General features: G+C 41.9%; 1 protein-coding gene across 1 annotated transcript in view; it reads right to left on the reverse strand.

Annotated features, from left to right (window-relative positions):
- LOC147244177 (transmembrane protein 132D) overlaps window positions 1-22288 on the reverse strand; it is a 33471-nt gene that overhangs the window by 6690 nt on the left and 4493 nt on the right. The window contains exons 2-6 of the mRNA XM_086186895.1: window positions 21054-21924; window positions 15506-15652; window positions 11284-11455; window positions 6448-6591; window positions 2241-2449 (exon numbers count right to left, since the gene is read on the reverse strand). Of these exons, the coding sequence (XP_086043021.1) occupies window positions 2241-2449; window positions 6448-6591; window positions 11284-11455; window positions 15506-15652; window positions 21054-21924 (1543 nt within the window). The remainder of the gene's footprint in view (window positions 1-2240; window positions 2450-6447; window positions 6592-11283; window positions 11456-15505; window positions 15653-21053; window positions 21925-22288) is intronic.

A 22288-nucleotide genomic window follows, 5' to 3' on the forward strand; every position in this document is an offset into this window, starting at 1 on the left:
TTTAGATTTTCCCAATAACTCAAAGGCCTGCTATTACTCTCAGATATACCAATGATAGTATTAAAACAAAACACTGACCAAACAAAAGTCACATCCAGTTAAGTTCACAAACATTAGTTTTGATCAACGAACACATTTTTCTGTAATATTTGTCCCTTCCATACTTATCAATCCTGACCATTCTTCAGTTTAAATATGTGGCTATTGGGAACCAGCTCATTACAAACTCTGCAAGGTTCCTTCTGAACACGTGTTCATCTTTCCAGAGGCGAGACGCAGTGGACACAAGTTTTTCACACCAAATTAGAATGTCAGGAGGTTCTTCAGCCAGCATATCTGCAGGATCATGAGGTTAGCTGTGTGAATGTAATGAGCAGCGCTTAGGGTCGTATTCATCTAGTTTTTGTTTAGGATTTACGATTTTTCAAACATAAAATGCAAGTCAAAGCTGTCGTTGTGCTATGAAGCAACCATGATGACACATGATGTCACCCTCAGCCTTGCTCGATTTGATTGGATGTGATTTGATTATCTGATTTGAGGGTTGGATTCGATTCAATTTTGAGTTATTGAACTTGTTTAATTGCACTTTGTACAATATTTGATGCAGATATTTCCAGGAGAGTGAAACTTTATGTTGATTTTTTTTGCTTAATAACATAGAAAATCCAGGAGCTTTTTTTTTTTTTTTCCATCTGCAGCTGAAAGTACCCATTACGATCACACCACACAATTTCACATTTCTGACCTGGTTGTGTCTCCAGCTGGGTATTGAATATTTTTGGGAAATGAAAGCCCCGTAGAGTTTTTACCCCGGAGAGAACTAACAGGCCATCAGACCATCATCATCGGTGCTGAGTGCAACATAATGACTTTACTGTACTGCATTGAGTGAAATTCCACTAACCTTTATCTCCAGGGCAACTGTGTTTCCTCTGAACCATCCTGACAACCAATGCACCAAACATACATGTGCTGGTTTTATGATAGAACGACATGCTTCGACAGCTATTAGAACTACTTTACAATGGCTACGGAATTTAGAATTAACATAAAAGTGAGTCAAAATGTCTTGGTCACTTTGAACTGATTCTTTTTTTTTTTTTTTCGCAGGCAAATCTCAGCCTACATCTCCTTTGAAACTTTCTGATGGTGAATATCTACAAAGTGACTAACTGCCATATGAAAACGCTACGTAAACACATTTAACCAGCCGCAAATATTTCAAGAAGTCTTTTAAATCTCAAAAGAATCTTTTTTTTTACTGGAGTATAGACACAAGTCACATAACTTGCGGGGGAGTCATGAATTACACTCCTTTCGAAATTGACGGACCCAAAAAAAGGTATTGGTTTATTACAGAAATGATCCGTCGGAATTACTTTGTCGTCTTTGTTCCCAAAAAGTAACAATTGCATATTGGTTTAATATTCAAACAATTAGTTAACTTTGAATCAATCTGGCAGGAAAAGTATAAAAAAACACTCAATGTTTCAGTCAAACTACTTCAGACTAGTAGTTATAGTACGGAACAACACACAGGATACTGAGGCCAGCTTCTGACAGCTTTCAAATTATTTGTTACATCTATCGTTTCAGCATTCCCTCAGATAGTCAATTTAACAAGCATAATATTAAACAGCACACTTTAAAACTTAATTTTTGCGTTGTAAAATCAAAAAGGGATCTGCATTGTCTAAAACCAGTGCTGCCATCGTTCCTTAAAGACAAAAACTGGACTTTAAAGAGAAGAATGAGCTTTGTGCAAGATTATTCTCATCCCCAACTTTTGTCCAAGTTCTGTTCATTAATTTAAAATCTGTTTCACCAAACTTTCTAACCTTGACAAACTTGTTTCAGCCTGAAGAACACCACTTGCTCAATAGCTGCGGATGTGACAGCACGTGCCAAAATGATAATTTAAAAACCTTACCGTTAATGATGCTGTCAACAGAAAAGGAATGCTGCATCAAGGTTGCCTTGTTATATATTTCACTCTCAACCATATGTAAACTCAAATTTCATTCAGATAATAAAGTTAGTGCTTGCACTAAAGTCCTGCAGCAGAAAGAAAGTAACAGGAATCTGAAATGACTCCTGAAAACTCAGTAAAAGTTTAGAGGCAATCTCTCCAGTGGCCACATTATGAACTGTACCTGCGCTGTGTTTCCAGAAGCAGTTTAGATATCTTTTTTTCACCAAGCTGATAATGTATTGCGATGTGACACTTTATACTTTACCTTTTGTTGCTAGTAGTAACGGGGACCCTCCAGCCTTTAATCTGGCTGAGCTCCGGGTCGGCCACATCGATGAACAATGGCAGACGGGGCGTCCACACATTCATCTCCAGCTGAGCACTCAGGAAACCATAAGTAAAGTTAAGCGTCACCCCGCTTTTCCCTCTTGTCTCCGTTCCATTTACGTACACGTAATCGCATCTCTCTGACACCTGAACACAACCCAGAAGAAAAAGAGAGAGAGAGAAAGAAAGAAAGAGAGGTCAATTTCCTTGGGTTTGAATAGAGCCCAGAAAATTAGACAGAAAATCGCCCTTTTTTCTGCCAGTCTATAATTTTATAAATGTCTCTTAAGTTTAATTCAAAAGCTTGTCATAACAGTGATTATTTCTCACAGTTGAAATTAGCTTAATTTCTTTCCCGAAGCATAAGAACATTTTGTGGAAACAAGGAAGCAGGCGGCGATATAAAAAGCTAAACACACAGAGACGGGAACATCTTGTAGCTCTCAAGCTGTCTGACCGGAGCCTTGCACCATGTTCCTGTTGATGTCATGTAAATTCACATCCCTGCTCTCTATGAAACTGTTAGTGAATATAAATGAGCTTATGCCTTGTGGCTGCTCCTTTAGTGCCGTACTACAGTAGGTGGGAACATTGCAGTTGCCACCATTAAGAGCAATGAGGTGAGACACAGCAGTTGGTGTGTTTTATTTAAGATTGGGGGCCTATCTCCAGTGCTGCTGCACTTATCTTAACAAACCAGTGGCTCCACAAAGGTAATTGGAGAGCAGCAGACTGGAGAATAGGGTGTAGCACTAGAGAGAGGGAGGTTAGAGAGGGGAGAAAAAAGAACGAGGGAGGAATGACTTTCAAGGTAAGTCGACTTGAACTCCAGTGGAAATGCTGTGGAAGCCGGTCTGTAAAGAGCTTTTCTCAACATCGTGTCAGATTATTCACACCAAAAGTCTCTGAAGTCCTCTGCAACTTTATTTTCAATGTGTAGACCAGGATACAGAACATGTGACATGAAACGCTGGTTGGAGGATGGAACTAAACAGCAGATGTGTGCAGCTCTGCTGTGTGTTCCAGCCATCACAACAATACAAGACTGTCAATGTTCCCCTGCAGAGATTTCGCACTTTACTCTCTGTCTGTCGGCATGAAGCTTGTTTCAAGTAGAGCAAAATAAAGATGTGTACAGTAGGAGCAAAAAAAGAACCATATACTTCCAGCTAACCATTGTGAAAATCATTCAACTGTGTTTTAGTAATTGTATCTACAGCACCAGCCTTTTTATTCATTTATGTTTCATACTGTGGTGACCGCCGTCCTCTCCTTGCCAATTTAACCCTTTGCAGTGTTCCTTTTTATGCCTGTCTCAAGTTTCTCTTGTTCCAGGTATTAACACTCATCCAACTTCCTGACTTGGGACTTAAATGTCTGACAAGCTTGTCAGAAAATGTTTCTTCTTGTGTATTATTAGTGCTTAACAAGTAAAAGGGACTGGGAGTAACTCAGAGCTGTGGTTTCAATTTATTATTTAGGTTTTCCTGATTAAGATTACTCTCTTTTATTTCATTTGCTAGTTCACTATTTCTCTCCCTCTTAGAGCTCTACTTTGGTTATGCTGTTAAATTGAAGAGCGCCAACAGCCTCTCGTGTTGTGATTGCAATACCTTGCTAGTAATGAATAACCTCTTTAAATTAAACATGTCTGGGTTTAAGTTGGCTCCCTCCCCTCTAATCAGCTCAGCAAAGCATGGGGTGTACCAATCGTCCAGTCGTCGCGCGTACAACTTAAATGTGGCTTTTCAAGCCAAATAATGAGTCACTTCACATTCTACGACGTGTTTCCCATGAAAGAGCTAATTGTACATCATTAAATGATAAAATTGGGAAAAATTATGTCGCCGATGCAGTAAAAGGCTGTTTTACAAGACACTGACACGCTGAGTGACAGGGCAGGTACTAAAAACTCAGACATGAGTTATGATTATACATTGCCTTGGTATGACCCCCCCCCCCCCCCCTTCAGCTAGTACCAGGTAGTACAGGAATTCACCTAGCGTGTTGTTGCCTTAGCCAGTAATGATGTATGTGTGTGTCAGAGAGGGAGGGAGAGAGAGTTCATGTCTTTCTGTTATTTGTGGTCATGGCCAATGTTGTGCTGACAGCTTCAGGCACACAGCAGCAGGATCAGCACCACACTCAGTCAGAGTCATCACACTATGATTAATAAAGCTTAAATTAAAGGAGATGAACAGCATTATAATGATTTTGTCTAATTGCATGTTGATCTTGCGTGGTTAATGAAGGTGTAGATCTCAGGGCAGAGTGGCATTCACAGTTTCTGCCCAGAGCAAATGTCAAGTTAACTTGACAAAGCATCTGCCTACATATTTTAATGAGACACTTCCACGTTGTAGTCTTGCAAGTTATAAAACTAATAAATACACAAATAAAGTGATGGATTGCTATTTGCAAAACAACACATTCTAATAGTGTTGTAAACATTTTGTCAGTGGCGTTGCTGTATGGGGGGTAGCAACCTCAAAAAGCATATGAGAGCATTCAGAATACTATAATAACTGGATGATATTCCTCTGCTGATACAGAAAATCATTACTGCCACCCTCTCTCTGCCTCATTCTCACTCTCTTAAGCTTTTACACTTAAACACATTGACTCACTCTCACAGTGCCAGCACCTGGCATGGTATCAGATGTAAAGCAACATGAGTCCTTTTTTTCTTCTCTGACTCTCTTTCTCTCCCTCTCCCTCCCTGCTCATCATGTCCTACTAACATGGATCCATTACACAAAGGTCAAACCACAGTGCTTATGGATTGAGTGGTGGGATGATGAGCTCAGACTCTAATGCCTTATGGTGGCAGTTGCTTTTACCCTCGACAGTAGAACACATACACATCCAGCAGTGGGACCTGTTGATGGACAATGTCAGTATCAAACACTAAAATTATTTTTTCAAAAACAGATGTTTTTCATATGTTTATTTTTTAAATTTATTTTATCATATGAAAAAATTACTTCAGTGGATTATATAATGATAATTCATTGTGTAGTGGTTGTATACACAGTGATCAAACAGTATAATTCCGTACAGTACAATAGTATTTAAATAAATTCACTCCTCTCTCAAACAGTTGTAATCATGAATTGATGAATCCTCATGAATTGGGGGTTTATTGCAGAAGCATCACATCGCATGGCATTTGTTTTATAGAGGTGTTCCAATAAATTGTTAAGTGAGTGTATTTCCATTTTTAAATGAATGTGCAAAATGCATAGCGATTATTACACCTGTTTATGTCAATGCTGTTTGTTTGTTGACCTCAGCTTGTCATCTTGACCAAATTGTTCAGCGACCTGGTAAACAATGCCTCCCTCAGCAGCTGGACACTGGACTTTCTAACCTTCAAACCCTCACCCTGAGGCACGGGCATCCCACAGGGCTTGGTGCTGGGTCCTCTCCTTTTGTTTAACTTCATCTACAACTGCATACCTGTACATTGTTCTATTTACTATCGATGTATCCAATAAAAACCTTGTTATTTTTTATCTTCTTAATGAACTTGAAGGAAGCTGGCAGCATAGTGCCCCATGCACCACCTGTATCCACATGTATGAGAACAAGGTCAAGAAGGACAATCTTACTCCGCAGATTTTGGTAAGATTTCACAGTTGAACAATCAAATTTTACCATCTATACCCCAGTATGGTTTGGCAAACCGCTCACCCCGGTTAAAGACTCTTTATTCTGTCCCCCCTGGGAGGTGTTACGTCGTGCTGCTCTCAGGAACAGCTTTTTCTCCTCAGCTGTTCCCCAAAATCTGCGCCAGTGTGATAAGCCCTCCGCCCCCTCACAATGAGTGAATGTTTCTCCCCCGTGGACTGAACACACCCTCTCCTGTATATACTGGACATATTTTATAGAGAATGTAGCTCACCTCCCTCTTACACCCACACTGTAACACTTTCACCTGCCTACTGTAGCTGCTGCACATGCTGTATGTAGGTGTAGTCATTTCACTCTTATGCTGCATTCATCAAAACATATTCAAACATACCCTTCACAGTTAAGTACATTTCACCGCACTTTGATGCATTTTGGCCCTTCTGCTGATGAGCCAAACTGCATGTCATCATACTGTAAAATGACAGTAAAATCTAATCTAATCTGCGATTTACCTGTAGTATTTCCTCCTCTGTAGATCTACAGCTGGTGTAACTTGTAACATCAGTGACGGAGCCGTTGGCCTCCACAGCCAGAGTTTTCACAGGCACCGACACAATTTTACCAGTCAGCATTGCAGTGTTCAGGATGTCAGTATTCTGTATAAGAGGAAGGACAGATGTGGAGCAGGTTAGTGCATGTGGATTAGTATAGTTTCTAACCCAGGTGGTTTTGACCTGCAGATTAAAAGCAGTGAGTTGAACTTTTGGTTCCCTCATCTCGAATGCAATCATCTGGTTATGGATACTTTCATAGTTCAAAGTTTACTGTCATCATCCTTTATAAAAATCCATAATAACAATCATCACAAACAAGAACAAAACTTCACGGAGCGTCCCCACGGGAAAATCACATGCTTGCAACAATGTATGTTTGGTTTAATGGCATAAAAAATGACAGAAAATATTCAATGCTTTTATTTGTCTTGGAAAAAATGGTTGCTAACTAGTGTCTTAGCAAGATGACAGGGGTTTCAAGGATATTAAACCAACGTAGAAGAGGAAAGATGCGTAAAGCTGTGATGAAGGTTATAGCAGATAATTTAGGCATAATAATGATTTATTTCTTGTCCATGTAGTCAGTAGCAGCTCAGCTGAAACTTAGGGAAATGCAGCAAACATTTAATAAGATGAAGGGGCTGCTTTTAACTTGAGCGTATATTGCACTTACATAAAATGCTTGTCAAACCTCTAATCAGCAACGTCCTCACAGCACAGCAAGAAGATAAAGAGGACTCATTCAAAGTAATAATGTAGAGTCATCAATGCATTATTAAGGCTTCCATCACCTCCTGTAAGAGGAGCTGCTACCTGCCCGCACACATCCAGGAACGGAACCATTATCTTGCAGTAGACATTGAAACTGCCACACATAAACAAGCAGTTACAAGTTTACTTATGCTGCACCAGACGAGACCCGGTGTAGCATTTTAAAGAGGCAGGTTTTTGGCAGATTTGCTACATCCTTGCTGCATTTAGAATCCTTGTGAAATGTGTCTAAATATCCCGCCACACGAACACATAAGACAATACAATCAACACCGTTTGTACGGGAGCGAGGATGACAGTCAGGGGGTGGGTGTTACCAAGACTAAAAAGGATTAAAACACTCACAAGCTGTCAAACTTGATTTAGTTTAATCACACTGATGCAACAATCTCAGACAAACTGGATAAATCTGCAGAAAAAAGCAACCTAGAAATTCTATCAGCGTGGGTGTGTTTGTGTGAGTGTGTCTCATAAACACACCTGGATAGAAGTCCTGTACTTGTGCTATTCAGGGATCAACTCTCTCTCTGTCTCTCTCTCTCTCTCTCTCTCTCTCTCTCTCGAACTCAAGTTTTTATTGAACTTTTACAGTCTTAGCAAAAGACAATCTCAACAAGTTACTCCACACATGAACAGATAGAATACAAGTGACAGACAGACACTTGATACAAGAAGCAATAACCCCACCCATCCAAGTATAAGCATCCTTGTCTTCAACAAAACATAGAAAAGGAAAACCAAAATATCAATGGACCTTCATGAAATCCCGAAACGTACCCCAAGGGGTCAGCCCTCCCTCCTTCTCTCCACTCAGCCTAACAAGCATAGGTACATTCATATGATGCCGTCTCAGTCATTGCATATATCCGCTCCCTCACCGGTGGAGCCTCTGGTGCCTTCCAGTGTCTCAAGATCACTCTGCGTGCCGTCGACGTACCCACCGAGACAACAGAGGAATCATTCTTGGTCGCGGTGGGCAGCCGGGATCTGTCCCTCAGCAAGCAAATCTACGGGTTCAAGAAGACTTCTGATCTGAACCAATTACTCAAAATGTTCAAGATCTGAGTCCAGAAAGGCCTGATCAAAACACAATCCCACATACAGCGGAAGGAAGTTCCAGTTTCTTTTTTGCATTTCCAACACAAATCATCACTCAAAAGTTTAATTGCGTACAGTCGAGATGGTGTATAATCGTATCTATGCAAAACATTGTCTTGCGTAAGTTTACCTCTTGCTTCTCCAACATATTTTCCACAGTCAGCCACAATTAATGCCTATCTTTCATCTTCAATCTCCCCACCAAGGTCCCTCTGCCAAATCATCTTTAGCTGGTTGGAAAGGTCACCAGTCATGTTTAAACATTTTGAGTGCCATTGTTCCCAATAGACTGATTTCCCTCCAGTAGAGACATCAAGGTTATACCACAGAGAATAGTATGTCTGTAGGGTGTGCGTAACTTTTAACATTATATGCGCTCTGGTCCATAAAACCTTTGAGTGCAAAAGTGTTGGATTCGTGATGTTCGACCTTTTTTGAGACAGCACCTTTATGGGCTGGAAAGGCGAGCATATCTCTTTCTCCACCTCAATCCAGGCCGCATTGTCACCGGAGGTTTGCCAGTACCTTACAATTTTGGCCATCTCAAAGGCTAGATAGTTCAAACTAAGGTCCCTGATTCCTTTTCTAATCTTCCATCCCATTTTCCCACCTTGTACTTGACATCTATCGCAATGCTTAACAGCAGCTTATCTCTTTTAACATCCTTTAAGTTGTCATCAAGCCTGATGTGGCTTTATTTTTATACTTTAGCTCCTCCTTCAGCACAGATTTACAACTGCTTTCCAGTTCATAAGATCTCTGATAACGTCTTTTTAATCTATTAAAGGTACTTGGTAGTGGGCGTGTAAGAAGCTATGGGGTGATCAGTGGGGTTTTTTTTTCTCCTCCTGATGCTTGTAAAACTAAAGCATCAGGCGGCGCTTGGCAGATGTTCCCTGGCAGCTTCACAATCTGAACTGTCGGCTTGACAGCTGCTGACCGCAATTTCAAAAGGACATGCTCTAGTTCAGACTGTGATACTGACCCAAACATAAGCCATTGGATCTGGGGTAGCACAAAATCAGAAAGCAATATCAGCACCGTGTGGTGTCGGTAGCGCCATGCTGAGAGATCTTCATGTTCCTGCAGGCTAGACAGTAATCTGACTTGCTGTGATCAAGTTCAGCTCAAGTGTTTCAGCTCTTATTTGTTTCTGTCTTCTTTTTTTTTTCATGGAAAGCATTTCCTTTTATCCTCTGCAGTGTGTTTTCATTCATTCATTCCCACTGCGAATCTTTTATATGGTGATATGCAAGGAAAATTCTACACTTATATGGCGAGAGGGGAAAAAAAGAATACAGAAAATCAACAGGTAACAACCTACCCACAATGCATTTCCTTCACTTTCTTTCAACAATCATGGTCATAACTGAACACATTCTAGTGAAATCTATTGACGTGTAAAGCAAACCAATTAATTCCCCTCCTGCTTTCTTCTTGTTGTTCTTTAAAATAAAGAACTCGTCTTTGGACGCGGAGGAAGCAGAGAGTTATTTCATCCCACCACTTATTTAACTGCAGATAATTACCAACTAATCAAAGATGTTCCTATTCGATTGGATTATTTATGTCTCCGTGTGACAGCAGCAGTCTGCAGGACCTTGGCCCTCCGTGTTTCAGAGCATTGATTTTTCACCCCCAAAATTTGTTGTCATTTCTATTCACATTTGCTGGTGCAATGGTCAGCACTGCCTCCTCACAGCAAGAAGGTTCCAGGGTCCGAGCCCTGGCTCCATCACAGGATCTTTCTGTGTGAGTCTCCATGTTCTCCCTGTTCCTGTGTGGGTTCTCTCTGGTACTCCAGCTTCCTCCCACAGTCCAAAGACATCAAGAGGGGACGAGGCTGATTGATTCTCTAAATTGACCGTAGGTGTGACTGTGAGTGTGAATGGTTGTCTGTCTCTATGTGTTGGTCCTGTGATGGACTGGTGACCTGTCCAGGGTGAACCCCGCCTCTCGCCTGAAAGCTGCTGGGATAGGCTCCAGCCCCCGCAACCCTTTACAGGATAAGCGGCAGAAAATGGATGCAATGGATGTTCACATTTGCACCACCAAATAGCCGACTGTCCATCATGGATCTACCTTTTAATTTCTGGTGGTTGTTCCGAAAAAGTTTTTAAAGACCACTATGCACTGCAGAAGGGGAGTAAATATAAAACTGCAAAACAACCCACATATTCATTATATTATGAATTCCCATCTTGTTCAAGGACATCAGCGAGTTTATTGTATTAAACTGTCATCTGCCAACTTGATCAAGACTGATTGCGCTAGTATGGGAGCAGCTGTGACTCAGGAGGTAGAGCCAGTTGTCCTTCTGTCCAATTGTCCTTCAGCAAGACCTTCTGTTGTTCCTCGCAGGCCTGGTGTGGTTGCGCTGCCGCCGCCGCCGCAGGCTTGTGTGTAAGAGGTGATAATGTAAAAGAATTTGAGGTGAAGTTGTTCTGTAAATGCTTTTAATAGAAGCGAGAGATCATGCTAACCAAGCCCACAGTCGCACACATAGCAAAGAACTGAATACATATCCGTCAAGTAACAACGCCGCAGACTAAAATGATCATGGATACATTCTTGTCATTCTTTGCCTCTGTCAACCAGTCCAGTTGCAATTTACATGTTTATAATTTTTTTTAAAATACGTCCGCTTCTTTCTTGCAATTTATTATTCCATCAAGGTTTTACTGAGATGCCGCTGAATAATTGCCAGCGAATGTTTCTGCAGACTAAAGTTGACCTTCAGGATATAAAATGTCATCACTTCATCATTTTGTGCTATTAGATATTTGTGTAAAATTGGGTCGAAGTCACTACGTGAATTCTTGAGTTATGGACAAATATGTTGGGTTTTTGGGGTTTTTTTGTGCGATCACAGTGACCTTCAGGGCCGCCCACATGGGGGATGTAACAGGATCGGTTGTGCCTTACCATGACCAGAGGTGCCAGCCCCACGTAGTCTCTCTGAGTGGTGTAGATCTTCATTACACCCGCATCCTTGATGTTCCCCGGCAACTCCAGTCGCCAAGAGATCGTCTGACTCTCAACCTGCTCTGTGACGTCTTTCGGCACAAAGTCCAGTTGTAAAACTTCCAGAAGACCCCTGTTTGGTGATAAAGCGGCATCATACAGCGTGCTTGGTTTGTGTGTCAAGTCTCACAAAGAAATATTATGAAATATTTTGTTCAACTCACTCTACTGAAGCACAGAGCCTGGTTGCATTATTTTGGACCAAGAGCTTCGTGTTCAATCAAACTTATAAATGGAAAAAAAAAACTGTGGCTCCATACAATATGTTGTTGGAAAACCAATAATTGCACTGAATGAAATGGGATATCAGTCAAGCGTTTAATTGTGTAGCAATAAAGCTACTTGTTCATTAGTCTCTGCCCTCCAACAATTCAGGTTTGAGCATGATAAAGAACTCTTGGACAGTCACGTTGGTGACCGTGAGGATGCTAACATCTTCACTAACATCACTGTAAAAGACTGATACTGTGGGAATTAGTTCTTGTCACTCTCAATAAATCAGCTGAATTACTAGAGGTGCTGCTGAATATTCTGCCTGTAAAAGCAACATCTCAGCAAATACAAGATGAACTGATGAATGAAATGTTGTACAGACAGTGATGGGAACAGACATTGATGGAGGATGAGTCTTAGTGACCTTGCTGATCTCAGGACTTCTTCCCTGTGCCAACGTTTTTGCGTTTCAGTGAAACATTTTGACAGCTTTTTGATGGATTGCAGTGAAATTTGGGTTTGACTTTTCTTAGACAGTGAATGTTGGGTGGATTTGTGTGGGGTTCCTTATGTAAATGAGGTAAATATGAAGAAAATTAAGTATTGAAAATATATCAGTTTGAAAAATGTAATGAACTTTATGCTGATGATCCTTTATCAAAACATGTTTCTGCTAAACTGATGGCAACACGAACATTCAGCTTTCTTCACACGGCAGATTACAGCAACTGTGTTCATGACTCTTCCTCCAGCAACATCACCAGGTCCAAATTTCAGTAAGTAAAATACACACCCATTTTTTTTTTAAATTTCATTTATGTATTTCCTTAGTCATCATCATCATCATTATCACCCTCAGACATGCTGAAAATACAGTCATTGTCATGGAAATGAAGGATAAACAGTGAAGACTGCTCCTGAAATGCGTGCAAAACAAACTTTGTTTAAAGTTTATGCCCACAATACACTCCTTAGAAGAAGGTGCAAACATGGAAGGGGAATTATGCGAGCTGGCAGCGACCTCGGCGAATGATTCTGGCCAGAGGATGGTCAAAGTTAAAACTTGCATGTGATGTTGTGTGATGGTGGAGTGTGTGTGTGTGTGTGTGTGTGTGTGTGTGTGTGCGCGCGCGCACGTGTGTGAGTGTGTGTGTCCGCGTACTTGCCAGCAGGAATAGATCAAAGGGAAAATGCAGCGGGAATGGAACAGAGTAGGGCCACTTGTAAAGTGAAGCGAAACTCTACATAAAGCAAACAGGGTGAGAATATGTGAAATGACCATGACCTGTGAAAGAAACTTTTGGGGATATATTTGCCATCCTCCCCCTAGAGCGAGACAAGATAGATAGATAACTCCTCTGTCGTCTGAGCTGCATTAGGGAGGTGAAACCCAGAACTGGCTGACTGCTAGTTAGCTTAGCGCGATGAATTCTACTCAAATAGATCAGGTTCAGGATCTTGGCTTGTCCAGAGGTAATCATCCTCATCCTCTCCTACAGAGTCGGCCATGATTAGTAGCAGCAGGGGCTCTTGTCTCTAGTTGTCAGCAAACAGTTTGTCTTTTCCCCCATGAAAATGAAATCAATACACCCAGTGCTTCTGTAAAGAAAGTAGTTACAACTACGTACAGCGTCTGACTCTCAAAGTAACAGTGTCCTGTAATGTTAAATTGTTTCATAACACAATTGTCTCTAGAGATGTAACGGTTACTGGTTTCATGGTAAAGGTGGTAAAATTGATAACTGTGACAAATTTTTGGTGATAATCTTGATATGAAATAATCATTAAGTTACTGTATATATGTAGGTGTCAAACACAAATCTAGATCTTTTTATATTAATGCAGTTAGGTTTGCCAAACAGTATATTTAATGACTTTTGCCATGTATGCTAACTTGCCCAACCACAACCATTCATTGTGCTAAGCTAACTAGCAGTCAGCAGGTCTCTGTGGCTCTCAGCTCCCAAATCCAGCACAGAGGAGGAAAGGGGGTCTATCGTCTTCTCTGGCGCTGGGGAGGATGGACAACAATTGAAATAAACATGAAGTTGGCATTTTCCTTTCACCCCACATTGAGGTGCTGAGGTGTAAAAATGTTTTTTTAACTTGAAATTTCCTGTGTCTGGCGTGAAAGGACTTTCCATTGCTTCCATGTTACTGGCAACAAAAGCTCCATATTGGAACAGATGCTGTGTCGTTGCCATGTAATGCAATATTAAGAAGAGTTGGGCATTTCACTTCTTTTTTTTTATAAGAACAGGTTGAAAGCCAAATAACAAGCCTCTACATAGCTGGAACTCATTTGAAAAGGTCAGACATTGTACACTCGCCAGCAACAAAGGCAAAAACAAATACATACGCTTTAAAAACATGAGTAGAAACCTCTGGTATAAAAAAGGGGGGGGGGGGTCAAGGACTAATCAACATGCAGCAAAGAGCACTGTATCATAAAAGCACTGAAAGAGGGCATTATGAGGTGATCATGCTGACTGATGGAAAGGCACATGAAAAAAAGAAGCAAAACAATCCCAGAGCCGAGCATCTGTATATGATGCCGAGGGAAAAAATGTATCCATCTGACTTTTTTAGTTTGGCTCCTGAAAACAATTCAGGTGAGGAATGTCTGCCTCCCACCTCCGGGGTCGGACTCTATACGAGCAGAGATACCAGGTGGAAGATTCATGAAGAAAAACATTTGCCAGGTAATTTCAGCGGCAACGTAGTGAAATAGACCCGACAAACTATTGAGGCCGTATAGAGCATTTCTGCTGAGGAATCATGAAAACACGTAAACTAAGGCAGATATTATCAAACCAGCCTTGAGGTTTTTGATTTTATCAGACCAGTACCGAGCTTTCTGCTCAAAATCTACAACACACGGAGTACTTGTGCAAAGATAATGTATTGTCTGGGGTTTAAAACTACCCAAAATTACAATTTGCATTCCAGATTCATTCATTCACAACTAGTTCTGATTAAAATCCCTGCTCCTGGTCTTGTATTCGCTTGAATCAAATGGACTCAGGCAGATTCGCTGAAATTATTCACACTGAGAATACAGCGAGAGTGTGCGTGAGAGACAGACAGGGAAACATAGAAGGGGTTAATGCCCCTATTTCCTGGAAATCCATCTATTAGGGGGGACTTTAAACCCTCCGACGTATCACTTCAAAGCACAGTGGTGGGAGAGTATATGTGTATGTATGTGTGTGTGTGTGTGTGTGTGTGTGTGTGTGTGTGTGTGTGTGTGTTTGTCCTGATGGGAGCTCAGTACATGGGACACAACTTGGAATATCTCTCCCTCCTAATCTCCTCCTCTGAACGTGCAAGCGCTTAAGCCTGGATAACGTAGCCGTGATTATGGATGATTACGGATAAGTGGGTCGGACGGCCAGTGGTGGGTGGGTGGTGTGCCTGTGTGGGCGGGAGGTTGCTGGGCAGAGGTGGTTGCTGGTGTGTGCCTCCAGCATCAGGATACACGAATGGGACTGTGGTGCAAAATGAATATCCAACCACATAGCAAATATGTCTGGAAGCACTTCAGCAAGCTAGCTGCTGTTTAAATGTTAGAAGGGGGATGCATCCTTGTTTTGTCTATCCTCCCTTTTCTCTATATCCTTTCTTTCTGTCGATATCATAATGATGAGATTGTGGAGGTGAAAGATTTACAGCACCATATATTGTGGTGCTGAGTTGCAGTAGGTAAGATTTCAACTAAACTGTCACCACATCTGGTGCACAAATGTGGAAGCCCCCAGACGTGGGCAACAACACAATTAGCTGGGCATTTTAAATGTATAATCCTAAAAATGCACAAAGCCCTCGATTCAGTCCTGATGCAGGACCCCACAAAATGATGTCAGAGTACAGGTTCAAGGGACAGGACGGGAATCTTTGCATGGGGACTGACCTCTTTGCTGTGACAGCGACCTTCCTCTGGCAGGTGACAGAGACGACGCTGGGAGACCCCCCTCTGCCTGGCTCCACCTCCACGTCCCACAGCGCCGAGTCACTGGGCCGCACCGCGCTGAACAACAGGCCCGTCTTCACTGTCACTCTACACACAGATACAAGGCTCTCATTAACACAAGCTGGTGTTGTGTGTGTGTGTGTGTGTGTGTGTGTGTGTGTGTGTGAATACTGTCACTGTATTTGCATGTTGCTCCCCATACATTTTTATTTATTTATTTATTTATTCATTGCATGTTTAGCCGATCAAGTTTTGGCTAATGAGGTGAGTCAGCAACAGACCGAGATGAGTCGCTGCCTCACAGCAGACTGACAATTAGCAAGCGCGTTTAATTCCCATTAGCCCCAGGACTACTGGGAATCGCTTAATCAGATGTCTGACACACACACACACACACACACACACACACACACACACACACACACATACACACACACACACACACACACATGACACACACACACACACACACGACACACATGACACAAGGCGTGCTTATCATAAGTAATATAAACTGACTGTTGTGAGGTCCAAGCTAAACTAGCACAGTTGGGTCCTTCTGTCCATTCGCTTCAACACGTACCACTGGGACGGATCATAGAGCTGAAAAGTGATTTGAGGGATATGAAATGCTGCTGATCCACATTTAAAATGCAAAGATTTGCTAATCTGTGCTAACACAGACACCCCGCTACAGGGTGGGAGCCCAGTTTGTTTCCAGAACAGGCCAATTTCCTGGTGGCAAGGATTCATAGAGAGGAGATTCAGAACACGAGTACCACTCAACTGCTGCAGATTTTCATCCCTGTGTTCATCCTGAGAATAATTTCCAGAACCTCAAAAGGATCTTGCTTTAGGGTTTTCAAACAGCGATTGTCACTCAACTTTGGTGACATGCTGGAAATATCATCTAAGACGGTAATGAAGGATAATTTCCCAAAAAAACAACAACAATGATGGGAACAGGAAGATATAATGAAAATGTATCGACAGAAACTACTGATTTTTGGGAGCAGCTTTTCCAACTTTCTGTAAAAACAGATTTAGATCATAATCCCTTTACTTAAGAGAATACACAGACATTTGTAGATTTAATTCTTGGGTTTGTTGTTCGGTAATAGTGCAACACAGAAAACAATCTCTATTTACCTCGCAGCAAAAACACTTACTGTTTTCATATTCATCATAAGGGTTCAGATGCATGTCTTCATGAGTAGTAAACAGGAAAGTACACAGCAGCAACCAGACGGATCAATCAGCATCAGGGTCAAGGTCAGCGCAGGCCGAATGCAGTATGCAAACAATCAAGTGGTGTCAGTGGATCGATGTATAGTAGCCTTCACGTTACATCGTCATCGAAAAGACTGTATCGAACAGATCGCGCTGTAAATACCATGTAAAACATATCGAATGTCACAGCTGAGCCACTCCTATTTACATGGAGGTCATTTCATTTTCATTTAAAAAAAAAAAACAAAAACACAAGAGAGATTTTCTCAAACTCATGTGCATTACATTTGAATACATTATGTTTCTGGTGCAGATTAGTCACATTGCCACCTGGTGGAAGTAGAAACGGCGGCATCAAGAACCTGGTGTTGTGTTACCATAAAGACTGTGAGTTTCGTTAAATGCCGTAATCGTGACAAGGCGGCTTATTTGCCATTTAACCACAGAACAGAAAACTATTCCAACTGGACACCGCATGATCAAATCTTTTGCAAACTTCACAGGTATGAGAGTCCCAACCTGAGACAACAAGTTGAATTTAGGTCATAGTCATAGCACCACCTAGTGGTTACAGGAAGTGATATTTGCTCCACAGTCCAGCATCAGTCTGCTCTTTCATGCAAAATCCAGATATCATCAGGTTTCGCCTCCCTTTCACGCTACAAACAGCCACACACTCCATCATGCTCAGGGGTGTACAACCTGAGTAGGAAAGTATTAGGGGGGGAAAGTGCTATTTTCTCAGGTTCTTTCTTTCATTTAAGAGGTTGTGTGATCAGAAGCGACAGCTCTTGACTTCTTTTCCAAGTCAATATGTTTCGAATGTGTTGAGTGTTTATTTTTCTACATTTTTTTTCTACTCATTGAACATATGAGAAATAAACCTCCACCACCATTTTCTAGCTGCCTGCTGGAGTCAGAGCAGTCTCTTGATTCACGGATCATCCTGGATTTCTCCCCCACAGGCAGACATGAGCCCCCCTGCAGGGAACAGTAACATCGGCCACTTCTCTCCATTAAGCAAAGTTCATGACTGCAGGTGGGGATGAGGATGGGTATTGACCTGTACACCAAGCAACTTTTCACCACTGTTTTACCAGACTCAGTCTAAATCTTAGTTTTGCTTCTCTGCCATTTTGTAAAAAAGAGCCCTGTCAGTTTGAAAGAGAGGGGTAGAGCAAATTGCTAAAACTTGGTGGAGATCTGTTCGACAGCGCCTGCATGTGCTCTCAGGTTTCCTCTCCAGTTTAAAACTGTTCCAGGCACGAGAGCTCCAACCGTGCTGGTGCCTTGTTGGATTATTCAGGCTAAAGAAAGGGGAGTTTGGGTCTGTAAACGGGCTGTTGTGGTGTTTTAACGTCAGAACTGAAGAAGCCACTGGGATGAGAGCGAGAGGTATAAACCCAGTTGGCCTGGATGAATCCACACAGATGTGGTATTTAGAATTGTCTCTCTCATACTGTATGTCGTCTGATGACGATGAGGAGGAGGATTTCTTCTAATGTGCATGCAAAGCAAACATTCAACAATTCAATCAAATGAAGCGTTTGGTATTCCACTTGAGGACAAATTTGAAAATAGATATTTTTAATAATGAATGTTGTGTTTACAGGCTGCTTGCATGCTTAACAAGTGGGTATGATAGCTCTTAAAAAAAGACACACACACACACACATTCAACTCTCACACACAGAGATGTAGTTAATCCTGACAGTCAGCACAAATCATCTCTACCCAAAAGGGTTAACCTCTTGATTCATTTTCAATCAAGGCCACAGATTATCTAGCCTAACCCTCCTGGAGTGGACTCAATCTTGGGCCAAAGAGCGAAGTAGAGCAGGGATTTCTCCCAGGAGGAATCATTCACTCTGCCAAGCTCCTCGGAGCATCGCCCTAACTTGGACTGAGCCTGTCGTCCAATCTCATTCCGGACGTGGCAGCAGGTCACACAGAACCTCAGCAACACAGTCAGTAAATCTGAGTTTGAATTTCAGGTGAAGAGGCGATAAATCCCTCCAAAATAGTCCAAAACAAGAGCAGATGTGAGGAGGTCAGCCTGTGTATGTGTGTGTGTGTGTGTGTGTGTGTGTGTGTGTGTGTGTGTGTGTCTGTCTGTCTGTCTGTCTCACTCTCTCTCTCTCTCTCTCTCTCTCTCTCTCTCTCTCTCTCTCTCTCTCTACCAAATCGTATTCACGTAATTTCAGCAATGGAGCGGAGCTGCATTCAGGTCACTGGGTCTGTGTGTGTGTGTGTGTGTGTGTGTGTGTGTGTGTGTGTGTTTTCAGTCAGCCTGATATCTGTGATGAGCATTGATACAGCCACTATGTGTCCTATGGATTAATACACATATCTTAACGTTTCTCTGCATTTTGCCTGCATCCGGCTGCAGATTATGTCAGTATGTTTGGAGCATGATATCACTAAATCACGGGATTATGGAGGAAGAAATTTGTCTTGCATTTCGAACAAAAACCATTAAGCTGAGCAAAGACTGGAAATGTGAAGCTCTCTGGCGTATTCTAACACTCGCTACTGATCTGAAGCGTTCTGATAAAAATGATTTGACTCCGCTCAGCGATGTGTATCAGGAACCAGCATGTGGAAAAGTTTCACATCAGATTGAAGCGTGTGTTTCAGCATGACAGGGCTGAGTTTATATTAACTCCCCCCTCCCCATCACCCCACCCCCACTCTCCCAAAGGAGTCAGGAAGATGCTGGTGGTTATTTGTTTTTCCTGCTCCATGAAATAGATGCATTATTTATGAAGTCAAATACCCGGGGAACCTTGCTCAAATGTTAGTGGGATGTTGAGATATGAAAACCAGTGAATCATTTGCCAATTATTTCCCTGCTTATGGAAGAGTGCTCTCCATAACTCCCCCACTCACTAACTGAGAAGTTGAAGTAGACAGGATATAACATGTCAGTAATTTATGAAGCCAGTGAAAGTGGCAGGCAACACAAGTCCTGCTGCTGCTCAAGCATTTTACTGAGTGGCCTCAATGGCGAGCACCATCAGTATTCCACAGCCTTAAGTAACCATTTAAATGCATGGAGCTTATCTTTCCCGAAGATGCTCAAATGTATCGTACATCGTGATGAATTAACTTGCTTTCTTTTCTGCATCACATGTTTCAGTGACACTTCAGCTCATCCCAAATCACCTTCTGCCAACCCAGCGGCGTCGCTGAATAAATGATATATTTTCTGGCAATAAGACTTTGTATGGAAGCAAATTTCTGCCGTAAAAAGAAAAACATGAAGACAAAAATTTATGATAAATTGCAGTGATGATGAAAATATCCCCGTGGGGATCATTTTGACGTTTGGATAATAATTGTGACCTTTTATATCATGGTGTTATGCATTTTGTCTTAAAATTATGACTTTTCACGCTCTTTATGATGATGTTTATCTCATAATTATTACTTTTATACCACAATCATGACTTTGGTAATTAGGACTTTTGTATCTTATAATTGTAACATTTTAATGTCATCAGTTTGATGAGTTCTTCTTTTTGACAGTTCTCACATAATTACAACTTTTTATCACAAACCTATGACTTTTCATACCATAATTTTATGATTCTTATCTCATAATACTGACTGTTCACACCATAATTTGGACATCTTATCTCAAAATTCGGACTTACCACTGGAATATTAAATTATTTTGCTTCATTTGATTTGATTTGATTTGATTTGATTTCAGTTATTTTTTTCATTTATTTTACTGTTAGAAATAGTCTTCCATGATTTAAAGCTCATTGCCCTTTTGCTTAATTCAAATATAAGATGCTGCTTGGCTCTCTTACATGGCATTTTGACTCAATGTAACACGTTGATTCCAACTGAAAGGTCAGACGCGGGCACCAGGCTTCAACGCTGCATACAAAATAGTTGCCTAAATGCGTTTACAACGGCTCCAACCTCTAGGAAACAATACTGGCATGTTTGGAATGCCAGAAGGATTTAAAATTATGGCGGAAGTCAAGAATTTCGACATGAATACAGAAGCACTTGATTGCTTTGAGAATTGACTTCCTTCACATTCAAACATTTTAATTCTCCTCTCAAAAACTCCTGGTCAACTCTCACATTAAGAAACTTTGAAATAAGACTTTTTCTAACATGGGATATTATTATTATATTATTAGGCCTCGGTGCTGAAATGATTTATATTGACTGGATTCAACATTTTTTGTCTTTATTGTGCACCTGTTGGATGATGTAAATTTTACTTAAGCTCCCTTACCTGAGTGTGAAACTCTCCAGGGTGGATGTACTAGCCAGGAAGACGTAGAAGGTTGCCACGTCTTTCGTCTTCAGGGGCTTGGATGAGGTCTGGACCACAACAGCACCTCCCAGCCTCAGCCGAAAGAAGGTGGGGTTACCTGGTGGAGTTCTGAGCAGATAGACACTTCCTATCCTCCTCATGGGCGTCCCTGAACCCTCGCGACCCCCTCCTCTTCCCACTCCTACTCGTTGCAGACTATCCTGCGGCGTACACTGACCCATCTGATCCCTTCGACTCTGGAAGTACACCTCCACAAGGTTCCCTTGAAGCCCTTTAATTCCTTCGGCTCTTCCAGCTTCTCTACTTGAGCTCCCCGACCTGCTGGCTGAGCTGAACCAGGCTGATTCTGGCTTCAGCTGCGCCACACAGAATCCACCTGGACTCACCAAGCACGCCCCACGAACCTCCCTCGTCTCCCAGAAAGCGTAAGCCGTCACACAGTGAGTTCCGTCTTTTGTCTTGGCTCCGCTGCTTTCTGCAGGCATGTGGAAGAGGATCTTGACAGCAGGGGATGAGGAACGAACCTGGCGGACTAAAATGACCGGCAGGATCCTACGCTCATTCATTAGCATGTCTGGTGGAATGGGAGCATCCACAGTGAGGGGGCCATATGAAGCGTTGACAGCTGGCTGAAGGAGTCCAGCGCCTGGATCAGTGATGAGGAACGTCTGGGTCTGAGCCTTCAGGCTGGAGTTCCCGGGTGGTTCCAGACTTTGCTGCCTCAAAAATACATGGCCCACATTGAGGACTTGAAAGTTGACCGTGGGATAAACAGGAGAGGGGTTGGAGGGCATCCCAGTGTCTTCAACTACAGGCTGGCTCTCAGCAACTAGGGGAGGAAATGTACAAAGAGGTTAGTCTAAGAAATATTGAAGACTCACCGTTTAATTTCAGGTGTCAAATCTTGCTCACATCAGCATAACAGCAGCCTTGATCCAAAGAAGAACGCCCTCATCACTATTTATGATCCCGCTGTTGATCGCAGCTCAATGAACAAAACAAACGCTCCTAAATTCTGACACTTGGATGAATCACACACATAGAAATTAATCATTCTCCTTGGTTTTGTTCCACACAACCAAAGTCAACTAGTTTGTCTTCATTTGAATCTCAAACTGGGAAATTAAACAGTCTCTAGAAAAACATGGGATAAGTTAATCAGGCTGACAGACAGGGACTAGATCGTGTCTGGG

The sequence above is a fragment of the Aulostomus chinensis genome, chromosome 19 (assembly GCF_037954235.1).
Source record: "Aulostomus chinensis isolate RoL2024-O1b breed Wild chromosome 19, RoL_Achi_v1.0, whole genome shotgun sequence".
Lineage (NCBI taxonomy): Eukaryota > Metazoa > Chordata > Actinopteri > Syngnathiformes > Aulostomidae > Aulostomus > Aulostomus chinensis.